This window comes from Cryptomeria japonica, chromosome 11 (genome assembly GCF_030272615.1).
Source record: "Cryptomeria japonica chromosome 11, Sugi_1.0, whole genome shotgun sequence".
Lineage (NCBI taxonomy): Eukaryota > Viridiplantae > Streptophyta > Pinopsida > Cupressales > Cupressaceae > Cryptomeria > Cryptomeria japonica.
The window spans coordinates 547603587-547626994 of NC_081415.1; the positions used below are offsets into that span (position 1 = coordinate 547603587).

At 34.1% G+C, this 23408-nt stretch overlaps 1 protein-coding gene across 1 annotated transcript; it reads left to right on the forward strand.

The window, feature by feature from the left end:
* The first annotated feature begins 13040 nt into the window (after window positions 1-13040).
* Window positions 13041-13878, forward strand: LOC131855942 (uncharacterized). Its single transcript, XM_059213756.1, has 2 exons — window positions 13041-13408; window positions 13503-13878. Exons 1-2 carry the CDS (start codon window positions 13144-13146, stop codon window positions 13682-13684), a joined length of 447 nt encoding a protein of 148 aa, XP_059069739.1. The 5' UTR covers window positions 13041-13143; the 3' UTR covers window positions 13685-13878.
* Window positions 13879-23408: the final 9530 nt, after the last annotated feature.

The window sequence follows — 23408 nt, forward strand, 5'->3', positions numbered from 1 at the left end:
CCCTTTGTTCCCACAAATCAATGCTTTGAACTTGACTGGAACTTTATAGTGATCACTATCTTTGTACAATAAGCTTGCTACTTCCTCAACTTTTGATATATTTGAGGCTCCTAGGATGGTTTCTATCTTATAGTCACAATACCTTGCTATAATTTGGAGCTATTGTATGTGTATTTGTTTTCTATGTTTATTTGTTTTCCACTCTTAACTCATAGTTCAACTGAATATGGTTCATCTTGGAATCGATGCACATCAGTTATAATCAGATTCTAACCAATCTCCATGGTTGCAAGACCTGAAGAAGGATTCTTTTCATTAATTAGATGCATACTTTTGGGAATATAGAAAGATAAAAAAATATATTAGAATCGTATTTTTTGTTGAGTCATAATATGATGTGTTAATTTAGCTAAATAAGGGAACCAATGTTGTATTAGGTTTAATTCCATGATGACAGTTAAAGCTTGTTAGAGATAGGGGATTTGTAGCAGTTGGCTTGTTAGGTTATGTCACAATTATATGAAGGTCCTTGTAAACCGTTAATGTCAGTAGACATGAGAGTGTTATGTAATGAATTGGATCAGCTAAACCTAGAAGTTCTATAACCAATGAATCAATTGACTCAAGTGTATGTTAATTATCTTATGATGGTCATTTATGACCATTATTCTTAGTATACATGAAGCAGTTCGCTAGATAGTTGGTTACTAAACTAGTGAGTTAGTTGGCTCAAGTGTATGCTATTTATCATATGATGGTCGTTAATAACCATTATTGTTAGTACACATTAAGTAGATGGATTGTTTAGATGGTTGGTAACTAGTGAGTTTGTTGAGCTCAAGAATTGGATGTACAAGTCAAGCAAGGGAGGTGAACACTAAAAACGCATTGGTTCTTGCAATGTTAAAACCTTGGCCAAGATGGTGATTCTTTATTTAACTGATTGTTAGATCACATTAACTAGATACACCTACTAGTTAGATGCTCATAGTAGTTAGGGGTTACCTATAGTGTGTCACTGACTAGTTGCATGTAGGTTTTGAACACCAACACCAGATGTCTAGATGTAAAAGAGACCCAATCCTTAGAATGCACCCTCATGAAGGGTTGGGTCTCTTCCAATTGGAAGGGGCATGGGAGACTGGAAAGTCTACTATTGAATGGAGAATCCCTTGAGGATGCTCTCCCTATTCCAAACTATGTCGAGGCTTGATACAAAAAGTTTCAGTTGGAAAGTTAAATGAATTGTAACCTCTGAACCTTTATCTCTTCCCTCAAAAATGAAACTTGCCATTTGAATTTCTTTCTCATATTGATTAGCTTAATAATATTTGTTGAATGTTTTTTATCCTTAAAAGATTACCTTCCTTTTAGATAAATTAGTTAGATTCTTATTATGTCGAAGAACATTTAGTTAGTTTTATCCTTCAACTGAAGTAGTTATGTTTTATTTTGAAATTTTCAATTTTTTATCTTAATATAGATCACAATTTATTTTCGTTAAGTATAGAATTAATGGAATATTACATATGGTATCAGAGCAACCAAGTTCGACATTGAACCTCAGGCTTTCCACCTATAAACAAAACTATAAACATATGTAGTCGCACCATGGTTGAGATAATATGCAGTTGCACTATATACAAAACTATATTCACAAGTAAATCTTTTACTCAAATCCATAATATGAAACATAGAGTTTTACCCGAAGAACACAAGTAACCTTATCTCCTTTAGATAATATCACAAGAAACTGCCTACAAAAAGATGCAGTAATCCACAACATATACACAAAGGAAGGACAACTGATTATATTATGTATGTTCACAAAATAGTACAATAGTAAGCCTAAGGCTATATTCTACTTCTTCTCTAATGATCCTTATTGTTACAAAATTTCCCTCATTTATATGAGGGTATACATAGTCACCAAGCATCATGGCTTTTCAGCACATAACTATTATTAGAACTTTTGTTAACAAACTGCAAGATAAACAAGTTCAGCATTCCTATGTGTTGAATGTACTTATCATCTTAATACATTAGAGTGTCATTGTTTAGTGTCCTCATGTTTCTTTCTATTTCAAAATGATTGGATAGAATATGGTTAAAACAAAGTGACAATTCTTTGTCCTGATCCAGCTCTGCTACTTCTCGATTCTTCTCAACACTGAACTCTTGTTTCCACTGTTCCAACATTACTAATTCACTATTAGTGTAAAAAGAGGGCACCCTAGGAGTATTCCCATCATCCAGCCTCTGAAGGTCTTTCCTTAATTGATTTGCCAATTCATCATGGTACTTCAAGTAAGCCTCGGCTTCAATTTTCTCACCTGGATTCATCAAACTATTGTCATTAATCACGCCTTCCAATCGAGACCTGATCCTTTCATGCTCTTTCAAAGCTTTGACTATTCTAGTGTATGTCTTCCAATAGATTTCTACAATCTGCACCATACTTTTGAATCTATGCTCAACAACCTCGAGAAATAACATATACATCTTTTTTTGTTCCCTTTTTACTTGCTGAGATGTCATATAGGCTTTTGTATGTAGAATTTTCTCAGACCAGATACTCTATCTGATCTTGGTTCAGTTTAGCGACACCCAAATTTAGTTTGGCAGTTGTTCTAGGGTCAGTCTTTCCAACCTGCTGCACCATCAAATGTCCAAAAGATTCTTATGTATCAACCAATATAAGTCTTTTATCTTTAGAATCGATAGCCCACTATAGAAGAGCCTTCTGATCTGGATCATATCCTGATCCTCTAAAGAGTTTATCAATCTCTTTTGGCATCATCTACTTACTTGGGTCTTGTTTCTTGAGGAATCCATCAAACAACAAGGAAGAGTTCATGTCCCATCCAGAGTATAGTAACACACCAGCTTCCTTAAGCAACTGTCTTCCCTTCTCAGGTGTCATTTCTCTCATCACAAGATCCATCTCCCCTTGTAACTTTTGAAGCTACTGCTCTTCTTCACTATTTCTCATGTTATTCCTAATTTGAGATCCTTTATGTTGATAGAGGAATGTAATGAACTCCTTGGAAGTAGTGAAGTTAGTATTAGCAATAAAATCCTCATGCTCCAAGAATCTGATATCGGCCACTTCTCTGACATTTAGTTGTCTTGTTGCCAAGTCTATCAGTGTATCCTCTGCATAACCAGAGGGGTAATCCTCTCAAGGAGTGAATGGAACAATGCTAGATGTGGAAGTAGGAGACATATGAGCCAAAGGCTCTGTATTCCTAATAGTATCAATGTAATCCCTAAAAACATGAGGCGGGATTCCCTCAAGTATTTCCAATTCATCTCCATAAGTTTGTTGGCCAACTCCAAGGGGTCTTGAATCTTTTGTAGCATGTTCTCATCCATTTTCCTTCTAAAAAGCTTCCTTTTATAAGCCTACATTACTTTCTAAAACTTTATTCCCTTCACTCTTGCCTCTTCTCTATCAATGTTCTTAATGAGGTCATCTGGTAGGTTTGATTTATGTTGTCTAGCCTTCAACTTTTGTGATGACTGGGCTATCCTTATGTATCCTTCAGGATCAAAATTGGGCCTTGGAGCCCCCATAGCCATGCCATAATAATCCAATTTTGTCTATAGTAGGCCATAACTCTTTGAACTTTTCATAATAAAATCTGAAAATACTAACAACCTAGGTACAATTGATTGTTTCGCATGGGTTGTTAGATGTTCTGTACTCACTATTGACAGTTGCCTCACAATTTCCAGACAAGCCGCTCTGTTAGGGACTGTAAGTGATAGTAAGTATGGTCTCCCTTCGAACCCGTATACCCTGACTTGTGCGTAGTCTAAAAAACAATACCAATCTCCCCAATTGTGTTCAACTAAGGGATCTTCAGCAAAATCTTTTGGTCTTAGGAATCTTTGAACCTCTGGTGTAAGGGCATGATCACACAGGCATCCCAAAAGTCTATATAATGGCTTGACAAAGAACTCCTCAAAATGCCAATATTGATTATTCACATACCTCTGGTCCCATGAAGAAACCCATAGTTGTACTGGTTTTCTCATCCCAGCATTGTCATATGTCCTGACACATAACTCTTCTAGCCATAACCCTTCATCTTGGCCCACATACAATATCATATGCATAAGTAAGGAATAATTCTTTAAATGAACATTGATGACATCCCCCTTTAACTTTTCTAACCCATGATTCAAAACCTCAACCAAATAAGCAGAAAAATCAAAGAAGCGAGGGTCCTTAGATTGCAAATCAGCACAAATGACCATGGTTGCAATATCCATCAAAGGATGGGCTTATATCCCTAGCACTTGGGCAACACAATAATAGGTATACCTGAAATATGGATGGAAAGAGTTGACATCATAGGGAGCTTTGTCAGCCTGACCTAGTGGCACTAAGGACCCTACATTCCTAGGTCTATGTATAGGGAGTCTCCACATTTTGTAAATGTGCTCTAGGTTAAAATATTCACTTGTTAGCTTCTTGAGGTCAATCAATTCTTCAAATCCCCAATCCAACTTGAACATGGTGTCAATAACCTTCTTTGTGATTGCAAGAATTGGCTCACCCATGTAGTTATATATGGTCCTGGTTTTAGGGTCATAATTGTTTGCCAATGCCTTCATGAGCTCCACATTCATGAATACATTAGCCACAACTAACCTTCCTAAGTTCAATTGCCATAAATTGTTGATAGGTTGAGGGGAAACTCTTCTATTGTACCCATTTATGAATAATTCATACCCTCTCAATTTTGTCCATATGTCTCTAAGATCCTCAAACCGGTCCTCCAGGCCTTCCTCATCAGCTCTAATCTTCTTGGACCTCAAACTGGATGATGGCCACTGGTCAATCAGGTCCTGGGACAAAGAACCCCCTTCCCTTTTCTTTCTTTTAGGTTTTTCTTTTGTAGCAATAGGTTGTTTTCCCTTTCTGGTCTTATTAGTTTTAGATGATGATTCCATTTGAATTTTAAAAAAGAGGTCTGTGTGCAAACAACTTACTTAAAATTACTGAGCTTTATCTGTGAATTCACCCAATTCCTACTTTCAGTTTGTCGCCTATGAATTCCTTAATGTTGTGTCCTTTGATGTTGATTGACTACTTATCTTGTATTTAATCAGTTAGTAATGGCAGTTTGGACAATGGTCACTCGGACACACGTTTGAATTTAATGGCGACGTGACCTTCCCTAGGATTTGTTTCTGATTTTCCACACAACAATCAATAATCATTTCGATGAGGATATGTCTTTTGATCATTTGTTTCTTTAGTCCATTGATCTCTTTGTTTCTATCGACAATACTTTTGTTTCGAATATTACTTCGATCAAGTATTTTTTCCCTTCATCAAAATACTGTATTCGGTCAGTATGGCTGTCTCCTCATCAAAACATATCTGATATCCATCGGGTATTATGTCAAAGAAACCTTGTGCTTCGGTTTCCTCCTTTATTTTTCCATCGAAATACTTCTTTCATCGATATCACTATGCCCTATCAATGAATGAGTCTATTATCTCACCGAAGCTTTTCTTTATTTTCCCTTATCATTCTTCACTGATAAAGTTAAATCGACAAAACAACGCATATCACGAACATTCCTTTTAACCTCCTCAAAACCTATATCCTCATCGATATCTTTTATTGATGTAGCTTCCTTTTGTCTGATCGATATTGTTCTTTCGATGAAAACGCTCCTTTCGGTGGGTCCTTTTTATGTTGCACCAGTACTATTATTTCCTCAAGAACTTCTCCCGTCCATGAAGACCTTCTCTATTTTCTTCAATATCTTTTGTCGATAAAGTTTAACCTCCTTGAAACCTATATTGTCATTGACATCTTTTATCAATGTAGATTCCTTTTGTCTGATTGATATTATTCTTTTGATGAAAATGCTCCTTTCAGTGGGTCCTTTTTATGTTGCACCGATAGTATTATTTCCTCGAGAACTTTTCTCGTCAATGAAGACCCTCTCTGCTTTTTATAAAATCTTTTGTCAATGAAGTTATTATCTTTGGTGAGTCCTTTTTGGAATTCATCGGCATTTCCTTCCTTCGATGGCTCTTTTATATCGATGATAATAATTATCTTCAGTAATAATAATTATTTTTTTTGATAAAAATTATCATCGTCGGAATTACAATGAATACCAAGCTTTTGGTTGACGACTTCGTTGACCGTCGGTAGAGTCCATTGGATTGTCTAATTTTCGATGGGCATGGCATCATCGACCAAACTGACACCGACTTTTCAATGATGGATTTTGTCGGCACTTCGATGAAAATTCGTCGCAAATCCGACAAACGGTCGTCGGAAATCAGCTCCGAATGTACTAGTGACATATTGATTAAAAATAATGGAATAAATAATTTTTATTTTTTTAATCCTACAATTAGACTTTCAACCTCCATAAGTTCCCTAATATAGATATTAATTAGGGTTGGATAATGTTAATTGTTTCTAATTCTAAGTGCATATAGAATTAGGGAATGATGACAACTCTTACAAAATGGAAATTTAACAACTCAAACCTACAAACATATCATTAATTTTCCTATGATCATGGAGAGAAAATGTGGGAAGTGAAGAATCTAAGAGTTTCAACAATGGGTTTATGGAATTTAAAAGTACTATATACAATGATAAAAATATAAGATTTTGAGATGATAGAGAATATAATAATATCATTATGAGAATCTAATTAAAATGAGAAATGAGAGAGAAAGGAGATAGAAGGGAGAGGAGAGATTCAAAATGAATACAATATTAATATCACTAGCTCAAGGAATTTGAGAAAATATGTCCTCCCTAAATAATGAAGAGAACTTTTCTCAAGGTGCAACATGTCATAGACTTTATCCATGATTTCTTTAACATGAGTAAAGTGAAGGACATGGATATAGACTACACTACATTTTATGTCTACATTTTCTTAAAGGCATGTAAAGGCGTTGTACAAAAATGACAAAAAAATCTATAAGCTAGCACCTATACTATTACAAAGTGCATTGGTTATAGTGATACTTTCTAATTTAAAGTGATGTGTTATTATAAAATGAATAATGTTTACTAATGTAAGAAAACATTTCTTTATTCCAAGCATCATTAGATCACATAGACATATAAACCTTGAGGAGTTGAAAAGTTGTCCTATGTTGTTTAGATTCTTTGGGAACAACTTGATTATACTCTATGCAAGTAACCATCATAGAGCTCAACTTAGATATAGTCACCTTAATAAGTGGTACATGCTAGGAAGGTGATATTTTTCTTTAAGGAATTTAACATTCAAATTCCTAATATTGACACACAACCTTATTTCTTCATTCTTCTTACCAATGAGAACAAGGTTTAACATATATTTTGAGTGTCTAATTGGTTTAATAATATTCCCTTTATTTTTGTTGGGTATATACACCAAAATGAAGGACCAAAAATTGGTCAACTTTACCATTAACACAAGTGTTTTATATCGTGCTTGAATTTTGTCATTCATAAAAGAATTTTTTTTTTTTTTAATAAATGTGCGCCCATTATAATGTACTCACATTTTAACTTTCTATTAAATCTACCAACCTTTCTGACTTTATTTACCTTAGACTCCAAAGTTATGTTTTCTTAAAAAAATATATAAAACATTTCTAGTTAGAAATAAAGATTATCTATGAGATCATGGGTATTTTCATAAACTAAAACCAATAAAGTGATTAGGTTATGTGTTTATGTAGTGCAATTTATAGGATACCTTATACCAATATTAAACAATACATAGCACCCACTTCTCTTTGTGCACTTTAATAATTTCATCTTGCATCATAATCCTAAAGTAGTATAGGTCCATTTGTATATTTCCATCGATTGAAGCAATCCATTTTCTAGATAAAAACATGCTCAAATTAGTTAGTTAATAAAAATAAATATATTCATTAAGAAACAGTTCTTAGGATGTGTGGCTAGTTGAACTTCTACATTATTAACAATTTAAACAATGTGTTAAGTTTGCGAGTATTAATGGTGATGAATTTATCATAAAACTTAGTACCTTCAAACCTTAATGGTTCATTGTTGTGAGAGGCATTATGTGACTTGAAGTACTAGAGTTTAGCATGCAGTTACAAGAAAGCCACTTAGTGTCCACAACTCCAAATAATTGAAAAGGATTGTGTTTCTACTTGACAACATGAGTATTCCCCTTTGAATTGTCCTTCAAATTTGCAAGTGATGCGTCCATTTTATTTTAATGATAATCATCCTCTATTTAATGGTTTCTATAATGGATCTTTTCCCTTTCTAATTGTTCCCTATTTAGGAGTGTCATTCTTGATATTATTCCTTGTAATGTCTTTATTTCTTTGAAATCGGTTACTTTACCCTTGGTGCTACAACATTGGCTCTATCTTCTGGAGAGTTAGGTGGTGGTTAAAAATTATGGATAATCTATATTTTAGACATTTTATTGGTCCTTAAGTTAAAAAAATAAAATTAAAATGATTTAGTAAGGTCCTCCTTGTTTGTGATTTTCTCTTTTGATCAAATTCACCATGGGTAACTATTTGATCAACAACCCCAATTGAGAGATAGTATAATATAGGGGTAAATGAATCTCTTTATTTGAATTCATCTCAATCTAGGAATATTTATTTTGTCAAACTCACTATGACCAAGGGTATCTTATCCAATGGATTCAAGGGCTATCACTCTTCTTAACTCTATCGTATGCCATATTCATGAAGTTGGTTGTTGCATTCTTCTATTAATTCTACCACTATATCATTTGTCCTACCAATATTGTGTACCAAAGTTTTGAAAGGTGTTATGTTTCATTTGGGATCAATAGTGTTATTGTTTTATTATGATTTTATGTATATTTTTTCACAACTTGTGATAGATGACTTAGCCACATCTTCTGTGTGAGTGTTATTGATGGAATTTTAGATGCTTTATTTGGTTTACATTTGAACTTACCCATGTATTGGGAGTTCCAAGATGTAAATATATAATTTTTTGGATGTTATCATTATACTATAGTATTGAAGGTCTTTAATTTTTTTGTCACATGTTTGTGTATTTTTTATATATGGGAGGACTTGTATGTGCATTATAGTGTATATGAATGGACTTGTTATTGTGGAGAAAATATTTTGTGATGATTAGTCTATCATTGCCTTTAAATAGAATCATATCTTTCATGCATAGCTATGATGAAGGTAATTGAGAGGGCTCTTGATTAGGATAGTAGTCACCTTGGTTATTGTTGCATATATCTTGGTGGAGGATATGGATATTTAGATGGTGAATATTGGCTACAAGGGTTGTCCTTATGGTGATTCAATACTCATACTTTTGAGAGTTTAAACAATTTATGCTTCAACTAAGAAAATGTTTGGAATGCTATGTTTCACATCATACATAATAATGTTAAGAAAATGTTGGGAATGCTATGTTTTACATCATACATAATAACATTAAGAAAATGCTAGGAATGCTATGTTTTACATTATACGTAATAATGTTAAACTTATTTGTTTTGTGCAGTATTTATTTTGCATAAAAGTATCACTTGTGAAACTTATGTCCACATTGTCATGCAATTGTGACACATTGTCTTATGTATTTGTGTGGTAGTAGTTCTTATTCTTCCACAATAGTTAAAAAAAATATTCCATGTTTTCTTGGCTTTGTCCTAAGGGGTTCCTTTGTGGTGCATTGCAATATTTATTTCTATAATTTTGACTTCATAGATAGTTATAGTAAATCAATTGAGAGGAAACTTAATAGAAAACCTCTTCCACCACATATTCCATAGGAAAATAGAGAAAATAAGTAATTTAATAATATTTCAAGTAAAGAGCTCACAATATTTTTGAACTATACAGCTAATAAGGCTAGGATTGGAAGATAATTTTAACATTATGGGGCTACTGCACAATTTCTAAAATGTAAAAATGTATTGTTAGTTTCAACTAATCTATCTAATGGATATAGCATTGACAATTTACAATACATAGTTCCTAATGTAAGAATTAAAACAACCATAAATTTGAACAAAGAGGAATCACTTAGAGATATATTAGTGGAACTTGAAATATATAACTAAACAAATTAAAATATAGGAACTAAAATTCATTGCATGACTGCAACATCAAAATCAATTAGAATCGAGAGATTCAATACTAGCATTTCACAATACTAACAATCTAAATTGAATTTGAGTGCTAGGAGGGTACGAAGGAGTTGGTGGATATCACACTTCTATTTTCATCACCTTGATATGAGTATATGAGTATTTTCATCACCTTATTTCTTCATTCTTCTTCCCAATTAGAACAAGGTTTAAAATCTATTTTGAGTGTCTAATTGGCTTCATAATTTTCCCTTTATTTTTGTTGGGTATATACACCAAAATAAGGGACCAAAAATTGGTCAACTTTACCATTAACACAAGTGTTTTATATCATGCTTGCATTTTGTCATTCATAAAAGAATTTTTTTTTTTTTTTCTAAATGTGAGCCCATTATAATGTACTCAGATTTTAACTTTCTATTAAAGCTACCAACCTTTCTGACTTTATTTTACCTTAGACATCCAAAGTTATGTTTTCTTAAAAAAAAATATAAAAATTTTCTATTTAGAAATAAAGATTTTCTATGAGATCAAGGGCCTTTTCATAAACTAAAACCAATAAAGTGATTAGGTTATGTTTTTATGTAGTGCAATTTATAGGATACCTTATACCAATATTAAACAATACATAGCACCCTCTTCTCCTTGTGCACTTTAATAATTTCATCTTGCAACATAATCCTAAAGTAGTATAGGTCCATTTGTATACTTCCATCGATTAAAAAAATCCATTTTCTAGATAAAGGCATGTTCAAATTAGTTAGTTAATAAAAAATAAATATATTCATTAAGAAACAGTTCTTGGGATGTGTGGCTAGTTGAACTTCCACAATATTAACAATTTAAAGAATGTGTTAAGTTTGTGAGTATTAATGGTGATGTATTTATCATAGAACTTAGTACCTTCAACACTAAATGGTTCATAGTTGTGAGAGGCATTATGTGACTTGAAGTACTAGAGTTTAGGATACAGTTACAAGAAAGCCACTTATTGTCCACAACTCTAAATAATTGAAAAGGATTGTGTTTCTACTTGACAACATGATTATTCCCCTTTGAATTGTCCTTCAAATTTGCAAGTGATGCATGCATTTTATTTTAATGATAACCATCCTCTATTTAATGGTTTGTATAATGGATCTTTTCCCTTTCTAATTGTTCCCTATTTAGGAGTGTCATTCTTGATATTATTCCCTATAATGTCTTTCTTTCTTTGAACTCAGTTACTTTACCCTTGGAGCTACAACATTGGCTCTATCTTTTGGAGAGTTAGGTGGAGGTTAAAAATTATGAATAATCAATATTTTAGACACTTTATTGGTCCTTAAGTAAAAAAAAAAAATTAAAAATGATTTATTAAGGACCTCCTTCTTTGTGATTTTCTCTTTAGATCAAATTCGCCATGGGTACCTATTTGATCAACAACCCCAATTGAGAGATATGTACAATCTAGTGGTAAATGAATCTCTTTATTTGAGTTAATCTCAATCTAGGAGTATTTATTTTGTCAAACTCACTACGACCAAGGGTATCTTATCCAATGGATTCAAGGGCTTTCACTCTTCTTAACTCTATCATATGCCATATTCAAGAAGTTGGTTGTTGCATTGTTTTGTTAATTATAACACTATATCGTTTGTCCTACCAATTTCCAACCACGTCTTATATGCAAGAGTGTTGATGCTTGAACCACTTGAGCCCATCCAAATATATGGGTTTTTGGAATTAATTAGCTTAGAGGTCTAAAGCAAAAAGTGATTACAATTTTGTGTTTTTAGTGGGTGATTCCTTCTTTCCTCCCTAAAAATTTGTTGCTCTATAGGTGGAAATATTTTATACCAAAGCTTTGAAAGGTGTTATGTTTCATTTGGGATCAATAGTGTTATTATTTTATTATGATTTTATGTATATTCTTTCACAACATGTGATAGATTATTTAGCCACATCTTCTATGTGAGTTTTATTGGTGGAATTTTAGATGCTTTATTTGGTTTTACATTTGAACTTACCCATGTATTGCGAGTTCCAAGATGTAAATATATCATTTGTTGGATGTTATCATTATACTATAGTATTGAAGGTCTTTAATTTTTTTGTCACATGTCTGTGTATTTTTTATATATGGGAGGACTTGTATGTGCAATATAGTGTATATGTATGGACTTGTTATTGTGATTTGTTTGGATATATTGTTGACAAGTGAACTACTTGTGATAATGAGTATGTGTTATTTTTGAGGTGTGGTTAGTTAGATGTGTTAGCTCAAATAATTGCGGTTGTTATTCTAGTTGTTGGTAAGTTCTTGCTAGCTACTCAAGCCTATTCATTACTAAATTAGATTTGGTATTTATGTTTGGATATTAAGTGGAGGAAAGATTTTGTGATGATTAATCTATCATCGCCTTTAAATAGGATCGTATCTTTCATGCATAGCTATGATGAAGGTAATTGAGAGGGCTTTTGATTAGGATAGTAGTCACCTTGGTTATTGTTGCATATGTCTTGGTGGAGGATATGGATATTTAGATGGTGAATATTGGCTACAAGGGTTGTCCCTTTGGTGATTGAGTACTCATACTTTTGAAAATTTATACAATTTATGCTTCAACTAAAGAAAATGTTTGGAATGCCATGTTTTACATCATACATAATAATGTTAAGAAAATGTTGGGAATGCTATGTTTTACATCATACATCATACGCCAGTCATGCTTCAAGTTTGCCAGCACACCTGCCTTGCATGAGTTACAACTATAGCATAATTTATCCTCATCATTACACGACCTGCTACAATCCACATGCGTAAGTTGCATGCTGTGGTAGTCCAACAAGTGGCGTTCACATACACAAAGCCACACGACGTATCACACCCCAACTAATCGTGACGACGAAGGCAAAGACGGTGAACCTGTAAACCTTAGTGTGTACTCTTTAAGCTTTCATGCGATACGGTTCATCTCTATAAATTCCCTCATTTACAATAGGAAAGGCAAAGGCAGGCTCACAGTTTGATTGCAGTATATGCTCAAAAGTGACTCCATGGAATTCCAGAAGCCGTCGAGGGATGTGAACTTGATATCAGGTGAGTGGCGATTGGCTTCTGTTGATGAAGTCAAAAGCAATTTAGAAGAGATTAAAAGCAAAGGAATCCCTGGGAAGTGGAGTATCGTCCGCGTTTTGGACGGATGGGCGATGGGGTCCGGGTATGATTATGAACTTCACCAAGGCTACAAGAGCGGAATGAGCGAGATGCTGCTTGTTAAAACCAACAAATCAAGACCGTCAAGTAAGTTAGTCAGGGAATATCTTCTCTTCTCTTCTCTTCTCTTCTCTTCTCTACTTGATTCACTATCAACTGAAAACTGACTTTATATATGCAGATGGTTTGTTCGATCCAGAAATGTACTCCGGAGTGGAGTTGAGTGCAGAAGGAAGAGAAGCTGCTGTTTTATTGTCTGTTGATGATAAAATCACTGAAGTCGTTCACTTCGTCCTTCACCGTTTCGCCAAGCTAGAGAAGTTGATCCTCAAGATTAAGGAAGACCTGGGCTGCGACAGCTAAGAATGATGGCTTGCCCTTTTTAATAGTATGCTTGAGTGTTGTTCTTCCTCTTACCTCATGTTTGAATGTTCTTCTTCTCCCTCTACCTTCATTCTCATGTCTACCAACTACTATGTCATGCGTACCAATCTTTTCTTATGATTTCTCTATAGTTTATAGATATCAATATGTATAGCATATTATTTCTCGATCAAGTGGTTACTACTTATTTTGATGGCTTCACGAAGTTGGGCATACGAGTTATTATCATTCACCCATTTAAGTGTGCCCATCAAATAAATGAACACAATAAAATGTATCTCAAAATATTCTAGTCCTTATAGTAAAGTATCTGTTAATATTCTAGTCCTTATAGTAAAGTATCTGTTAATATGTAAATATCAGTTATAAAAGTTCTTCCAAACATGCAATCTCATTGAAAGGAAAATATCAATCAAATAATTACTACTGCTTATTTGACGATCTCATTGAATTGGGCGTAAGAGTTATTATCTTTGACCCATTTGAATGTGCCCATTGAACATATTAAACTAATCTCAAAAGATTTTACTCATCTTCTAAAGCACATACTCACTTACATGATCTTTAAAATCTTCTAAAGCACATACTCACTTACATGATCTTATAGAATAAGATGTTTTTCCTAACGGTTTAGGAAATGCTGGAAATGCTTGATTGTTGATGGATTGCATCTCAATACATAAGTATATTATGATTATATATTATGATTATATATATAAGGAAACATTTACTAATATTTAAATATAAAAGTTAAAAATTATTCATCTTACTTAAAACATCGAAAAACTTGTAAAGAAAAATGTCAATCAAATCTATATTATTGCTTCAAAATTATTGCTTCTTTTGATGGTTTCACTATTTTGAGCCTAAGAGTGTCTATTGTTGACCTATTGTTGACCCATTTGATTGTTGACCCATTTGAGTGTGCCCATAAAATAAATGAACATATTAAAATTTGTCTAAAATCTCCTTATTCTATAAAGCACTTACTCCTTTAATTGATCTTTTCTTGTAAGATGTTTTATCTAAAGGTTTACAAAATTCTTGATTGCCAATAAAGTGTATCTCAATTATATAATTGTATCTTCTATGAAATTACATAGCCAAACATAGCCAAACGTGAAAATACTTTAGGCAAATTTTAGTCCTTATTCTATAAAGCACTTACTCCTTTAATTGATCTGAGATATAATTGTATCCTCTATGAAATTAAATAGCCAAACATAGCCAAACGTGAAAATAGTTTAGGCAAATTTTAGTCCTTATTCTATAAAGCACTTACTTCTTTAATTGATCTTTTCTTGTACAAGATGTTTTATCTAAAGGTTTACAAAATTCTTGATTGCCAATAAAGTGTATGTCAATTATACAAGTGTATCTCCTATGAAATTACATCTGCAAATGTGAAAATAATTTAACATAATTTATTTTGAAGTAATATATTTATAGATATGGCATAATATGTATGATTAAACCAAAAAAATGATTATGTATAGGGTTTTGAAAGAAAATAGTAATACATATGGTTATAATTCATTCAACTCTAAAATTCAAGAGACAAAATGCATGAGAATGAATACTAGTCTATATAAAGTGGTGTAAAAAATAGAAAGTTAGGTGTTATAATTCATTCAATTCTAAAATTCAAGACAAAATGCATGAGAGTGAATATTAGTCTATAAAGTGGTGTAAAAAATAGAAAGTTAGGTGGGCTTTGTCAGACTAGCTCTACATACTTTATTAGAACCATCAATCCCATACATCAAAAATTGATCAAATCTTGAAATTTAAAACACAAATGTTTCCTTTCCCATCCTTGATATTCAGTCATAAAAAGGTTTTGAAGCTAGCAAGATTATATTAATATTAATGCTTAAAAATATGTTTATTAAAATTTTAAAAAATGGAATAAAATAGCAAAAATGAAACTAAAGGAATATAGGATCTTCCTCCTCTAAAGGTTTTGGATATTAATAAATGTACAAAATAAATATACTAAATGTTGGAAATAGTGATTATGTGTTGTCATTGATGTCAACATTGTGCTCCAGTTGGATATGGTTCCTTCCCGGTTGGTTGCTACTATCCCAAGATCTTCCTCCTCTAAAGGTTTTGGATATTAATAAATGTACAAAATAAATATACTAAATGTTGGACATAGTCATTATGTGTTGTCATTGATGTCAACAACGTGCTCCAGTTGGATATGGTTCCTTCCCGGTTGGTTGCTACTATCCCAATTGGTTCATGTTCCAGATGAACTTGGTTTCAACCTGATTTTGATCTGGTATGAGCCGATCATTGGATTCATTTTTGGATGGTTATTCAAGATGATTATTTTCTTTTCATATTCTGTTGGTTCATTATTTGCTGCTTTGGAAGCTATCACTTATGTTCTGGATTACGAGTTGATATTCTTGGTACCGGTTGGCTTTACCGATTGGTGGAATTCGATGAAATGGTTAAGTAATTTTGGTCTAGCTTACTAAAATGGTTCCAAACATGTTGAATGTGTTCTTGATCATTTCCTAATTGTTTGGTGGCTTAACATTCGCTAGCATGATGATTTGGTGATCCTATTTGGATCCGGTTGGTTATTCTATTTTATTACACTGAGGGTTTCTACCGGTTGGAGAAACATGTTGATATTGGTCTTAGCAAAAATTTTGGTAGATATAATTGATTGGGAGTTTGTATTAGGTCCATGCTATGTAATCTAAATCATGTAATATTGATCTTGTGGTATTGTGTGATGTAATTTTTGTAATTATGGTTTATGGGTTTAGGGGTTAGCCGACCTTGTTATCAAGGTTGATGATCTGTATATATAGGCATCTTATTCATGTAATATGGTATGGTATGGTTATGTTTGCATTATCAAAGAGAGGTAATTATGCGAATAGATAGATATCATTCAAAGAGGGGTGTGAAGGATTTAGAGTTGCAGGGTGGACATATGTGCTTAACCAGAACTGTATCAAGCATTAGGAGATGCTATCTTCACAGTTCATTTTATCTGGATTGTAGTTTGATGTTTATGTAAGTCAGTGAGATTGATTTTTTTGATGAGCAGTGAACTCTATGTAGTTGGTCTGATTGCAAGTCTAATTCCCATTGTAATTATTTCACATACTGCTATAGAAGTATTATCTAACTATGGGTAGGGTTTCCCACTATGGTTTTTTCTTGAACTGGGTTTTCCACGTCAAAAATATTGGTGTTGTGTGTTCTATTATTTAATGTTTTATCTTTCACTATGTTGTTTATATTCTGTTGCTTTAAATTGTTTATAATGTGCATTAACTATTTAACTTGTGGAAAACTGATTCACCCATCCCCCTTGCCTCTCAGTTTTCCTCCAGTTCATTATTTGTATCAAAGATTTTAATAATTGGTATCAGAGCGAGGTCCTCTCTGTAGAAGTTAACTACTTGAGGAGATCCGATGGCATCAACTTCTACATTTAATCCCTACCGGGAGGAGAGTCCCAGATTTGATGGTACAAATTACAATATATGGAAGGAGTGCATGAAGATTTATCTGATATGTCTTGGAGCTAAAAATGGGGACATAACAGAGAAAGAGTATACACCTCATAATCCTAATTCTGAAACTTTAGCACCTCCTGATGAGTAGAAGAAATCTAATAATGATGTCGGAGCAAAAGAAGAATTGTTAAGTGCCCTATCAAATGAGAAGCTGTTGAATATCATAGAACTAGAAAATGCAAAGCATATCTTGTTGAATCTTGAAATTCTTTATGAAGGTGACCAAGTAGTAAAGATTGCAAAACTTGAAAGTTACTGGGTGAGATATGAAACTTTGAAGATGGAAGAAGATGAGAAGATAAGTTCTTTCATGGATAGAGTGTATAAGATTTTCATGGGAATCAAATGCTACAGTGGAAATGTTAATGAGGATGATTTTGTGTCAAAGATTCTAAGAGTTCTACCTTCGTCTTACAAAATGAAGGCTACTACAATAAATAAACTCCGGACAATGTCAAATACCCCTATTACCATAGATACATTAGTTGGGAAGTTGAAATAACAAGGAATAGAAGAGCTACAAGTAAAATAATGGAATAAAAAGAAAATAAAACAAAACATGAACCCCATATAAATTGAATTAATTTCTTCCCCAACAAAATATATATTTGATGAAATCATAAAAACTTTTCTACAAATGAACTTAAAAAAGACAGACTCCCCACCTTGTGGAAATGAGCATGTTCAAGAAAGACATGTATGACAACCAGTCAAGGTTTTCCACCCACAATTCAACAAAATGTAGAGATGATCAGGTTATTGGTACAGTGTGTGATACCGACAGGGTTAGCAAAATGACAAAGAAGAGGAACTTGTAGAAGTGTTTTGGTTGGTGATCCTATCAGGACCAAAATGAAGAAGCCAAGCTAGCAATTGGTCAACTTGGATACCACATGGAGTCAACGTGGTGAACCTGTATTTGGATAAAGATGGAATATACACTGACAAGGTAGTTACAAGTTTGTTCAACTTTAATGAAAGGTCTCACAAATCATGGGACATGTTATAGAGCTATTGTAGGGGTTTGAGGCTCGAGAAATGGAGGACAACTACGAGCCAACTAAGAATGATTGAGGGGATCGAGGAAAATAAAGGAAATAGTAGAACCAAATCTTAGTGTTTGACCAAGAGACCAGCCAATAGGGTAAAAACAAGATCGCCAGAGATGGAAGGCATGATCTAGGAGGCACATAAATGGAGGAGTTGTGCAGACTTGCAATCTGATAAATCAGATTGGACATGATCTAATTGGATTTGACTTGCCTCGAGGATTGTGAAGAAACCCTAACTGTCTAGAATTTGAATTATCTTTTGGTGAGAAACTAGTCTATAAAGAAGAAGGACAAAGACACTGTTAAGTGTTGTTGAATAGAAGAATGGTGTGCCATTGTGAAGTGTATTACTTCTATAAGTAAGAGAAAATCAGCCAAGTTCTCAAAGAGTACCTGAGAGAAGAGGGATAGTAAATAGTAAAACCAGTAGTGGTTATACCAATATAGAAAAGGTGAAGAGATATTTAGAGAATATTGATAGTGGTCCGGTAGAGTTGAACACTGGTAAAGTGTAGAGCTATGAGAAGGTGATCCAAAAATGAAAGAGAAGTGGAAGAGGTGTAACAGTAGTATTTACTGATAGAGAAGCATTAGGTGAAAAGAAGTAGGAGAAGTGAGTTGGTGTTGCACAGAAGGTATCTCACCGGCAAGGAATTTTGTATTGAGTTGTTACAAGATTCACTTGTAACTAGATTACTACTTTTGTATTTAAAAGATTACTTTGTGGACACTGAGTTGTAGCTCGGTGTAGGAGTTGTAGTTCCTCTGGGTTGTAGCTCATAAATTGGGTAGGGGTTGTAGCGCCTTCGGTTGGTGACCTAAATCAAGGATTGTAGCTCCTTTGGGTTGTACCCTATAAATCAAGCAAGAGTTGTACCTCCTTGGTTTGGTTCCCTAAACATTGTAAGAGAGGTTTTACTGTGAGACTGGATTGGAACAATAGACTCCAGCAGCATTGCTCACCGAGGTTTTTCCCATCTTGGGTTTTCCTCGTATATGCTAGTGTTATGGGATGTCCACTTGTATATGTTTGCATATGAGTTTAGTCTCCTCACTAACCGGTAATTCTATTCATAATTAGATCTAATAACCGGTATGCTTTGATTGGATAGCTAATGGAAAAAGTTTGAGAACCATTGATTCACCCCCTCCCCCTCTCAGTGGTGCATTGTGTCTAAAAAATATTTAATCTTCATTCGAATAATTGACAATGGTTAATAATGGTTATTTAATGAACAATACAATTCATTTCATTTCATTGTAAGTGTTGTTTGTATAATGAAGAATACAATACAATTCATTCAATGAACAATACTTAATACAATTCATTATTACCCTATGTATGCTCCTATTTCCCCCTCCCACTTGGTCAAACACTCATTGTCATACCCTACCGACGTCATCCCTTGAGCACCCTCAGTGCTAAAAATTGTCAAACTTTGACAGGCCCTAACTCAAAATCCGTGGCACCTCTAAATGATTCATTTCAACCTACGAGGCCATGAGAGGGGTCCCTACAAAAGCCTATCTTCGTTTTTCAAGTTTCCCTACGCTTTTATTAGGGCAGCATTTTTATGGTTGGTGTAAAAATCATCAGTCACATTCAATCGAATGTTGTCGCATGGCCAATTTCTCATTTTCCTCGTCGTGATAATGAACCGTCGGCTTTGATATGTCTAGTTAGGCATTATTACCCTATGCATACTACTATTTTATCCCCCCCCACTCGGTCAAATGCTTGGGGGCATACCCTACCGGCGTAGTCCCTTGAGCATCCTAAGTGCTAAAAATTGCCAAACTTGGACGGGCCCTAACTTGAAATCCATGGTACCTGCAAATGATCCATTTGAACCTACAGGGCTACAAGAGGGGTCCCTAAAAAATATTATCTCATTTTTTCAATTTTCCCTATGGTTTTATAAGGGTAGCATTTTTACGGTTGGCAAAAAAATCATCAGTCTCATTTAATCGAATGTTGCCGCATGGCCAATTTATCACTCTGCTCATATTGATAATGAACAGTTGGCTTTAACATGTCTAGTTAGGTATTATTACCCTATGCATGCTCTTATTTTTTTCGCCCACTCGGTTGAACACTCGGGGTCATACCCTACCGGTGTTGTCCCCTGAGCACCCTAAGTGCTAAAAATTGTCAAACTTTGACGAGCCCTAACTCCAAATTTGTGGCACCTACAAACAATTTGTTTGAACCTACGCGTCCGCAAGAGGGGTCCCTACAAAATCCTATCTCGGTTTTTCAATTTTCTCTACGGTTTTATTAGGGCAACATTTTTTAGGTTGGCTAAAAAATCGTCAATCTCATTCAATTATATGTTGTCGTGTGGCCAATTTCTCGTTTTGATCATCGTGATAACGAACCATCAGCTCAAACATGTCTAGTTAGGAATTTATACCCTATGCATAGTTCTATTCCCCCCCCCCACTCAGTTGAACTTTCAGGGTCATACCCTACCAGCGCCATAGCTTGTGTACCCTAAGTGCTAAAAATTGTCAAACTTTGACGGGCCCTAACTCGGAATTCATAGCACCTGCGAATGATCTGTTTGAACCTATGGGTTCACGAGAGGGGTCCTAGAAAAGCCTATCTCAATTTTTCAATTTTCCCTATAGTTTTATTAGGGCAGCATTTTTCTAGATGGTGAAAAAAATGTCAATGTCATTCAATCGAATGTTGTCATGTGTCCCCTTTTAATTATATGGAGTGTACCCACTATGTGCATGCGCAAACTGTGTTGCCAATAAAAAAAGTTCATCAATAGACCTGCATTTGGAACACATCCTTAATATACATGTAACAAACTTGAACATTAAGGTTTAATGATCATTGTTTGAAATGAAATGCATGATAAAAAAAAAGAAGGCACCATTAAAGACCTACTACTCAAGTATGCCTAAAGGGTCATCTCTTTTCTTAAGAGTATCCAGTATTGCTTCAGGATCAACAGTGGTCACTGTCCATAGCTTTTTGGTTTTCAGTTTTTCTTGATGCTTAAACAACTTGACATTTGTAGCTATAATAAGGTGTGAATATATTAGAATGGTTTTGTGTCTCTCATAGTATTCAAATGGAGGTATTCCATTCTTTCTAATCATGTATTTTCGCAACGAAGTTCCCACAACAACAACTGAACCTGTAGGATATGTGAACCCGTCATCATCTGTCACTAGTTGTGTTAGCTTTTTTTTTTTTTTGTGCACATTGTGCCAACCAATATTTTGATCTCTCTTCATTCCCTTGCAGTGCAACAACTACAAAAACATGTCCTAGTTGTACAAGATCTGATAGATTGTCATACTCAAGTGAACTTTCCATGTCATCGTTTGACAAGGATATTGTTTGAGATAAAGGATTTAGATATTGGGAAACCCACGTATCAACTCACTCACTTGACTCGCACTAATCCCAATCACACCGAACATAACTAACAAAAAAAAGCCAATGTTCATGTCCAAATGGTCTATGTACTTGCATTTGAGCTGAGAAATGAATGCATCTTTGAATAATCTTTAATTTTTTGACCATCCAATTTGTATCCCATTGTGCTCTCCTCAACCAACCAAAAGAATCTAGTCACTGCTGAATCAAGAGTACCTCCATGTTACAATGCTGAACTACACCAATCAACAATAGAATGTGCATCAAAGAAATTTGCACCTGAAATCTTCAATTGCTCCTTAATTATACCTCTTTTCAAACATGCACCTGCTCCCCCTTCCCATGCCCTGCCTCAAAAAAACACCAAATATGAGGTATACGCCTCTCTACATGCATTCTACTCGACCAATAAAATATATGGGCATTCTTGAATTGACCCATACAGTTATCTAACCATATGATATGTCAATCAATTGCAATATCTTTCTCATGCAAGAACTCAAAAAAATTCTTGAATGAATGTTGCACATACTCGGAGTGTGATCTATCATCCCTCATATAAAAATGATACTCCCTGATTATCTTCTTGTCCTCTTCTGTACTATCAGGAGTATGTCTATATGTAATGTGAACAAAAATAGCAATCTAGATTGAATCGTAGTACTTAGAATTTACCTCATTCTGTGGTCGCAATGTATAGTTCTCTACAAAATCAACCATCAATACTATAGTGCCAATCGGGAAAGAGTTCTTACACATCCTGAACTGTTGGTCCAACCACTGAGACCTATGGGTGTGCCTTGCATACTTGTAGAAAATATTTTCCTTAAAATCCAAAATAAAATTAGCAACACTTACTTCTCTTAAGACTAATTCGCATCTAGAACCTTCACCTCCACTCTTCAAAGTATATTTAATTGTCTCATATCTTTTTTTATCAACATAATTCTTCCCAAACTCACATTCTCTTCCCTCATGAAAACATGAAACAAACTTTGACAACCCACCATATTCCGAGCACTTCTCATTCAAACAATCATTTTTATAAAAATAGCAGCCATCATCTTTAGGGCATAAAAATAGATCTTGCAAGTCTCTTGATGATCTCGGAAATAGCATTGCACCACACTCCTACAACATCTCATTAGTATGCATTGTAGAATGAATATGGCATAAAATTTCATAGTACATTGAAAACTCCACATGGTACTTGTAACAACAAGTATTACAAATCTTAATAGGAACACAATAAAATGGCTTCAAAGATTCAAAGGCCCTTTGTGATATTTACAAAGTTGGATGTACTTTACAAAATGTTTTGTATAAAATTGTTTGGCTTGATTCCAAGAAATGTTTGGGATGCGGTGTGCGGTCTCAGTTGCTGATTCTTAATTTCAAAATATCCTTTACATTGGGTGACACTCTAGAATTAGAGTGCCAAAATTGTTTAATCTCCTCCTTCACATTGTCAGTCAACTTTCTATCAACATGTGGAAGCCTCCCACCAAAAGCCCATGTATAATGTTGAAGTGGATCAAGTCTTTGTCTTTGTGCAAGTGATCTATCCAAAGTTTAATGGTTTATGTTCAAATTACCACAAGCTTGTCTCATTTGACAAGCCTTCCTCAATTGATGGCTTACTAAGGAGGTTGTAATAACACTTCGAGTAGCTCTCTTATATCTTTCTTTGGTATTATTTCCAATAG

Coding starts and splice junctions, on each gene's coding strand:
- LOC131855942 (XM_059213756.1), top strand. CDS start 13,144: ATGCTCAAAAGTGACTCCATGGAATTCCAGAAGCCGTCGAGGGATGTG. Junction 13,409..13,502: donor CAACAAATCAAGACCGTCAA/GTAAGTTAGTCA, acceptor TTATATATGCAG/ATGGTTTGTTCGATCCAGAA.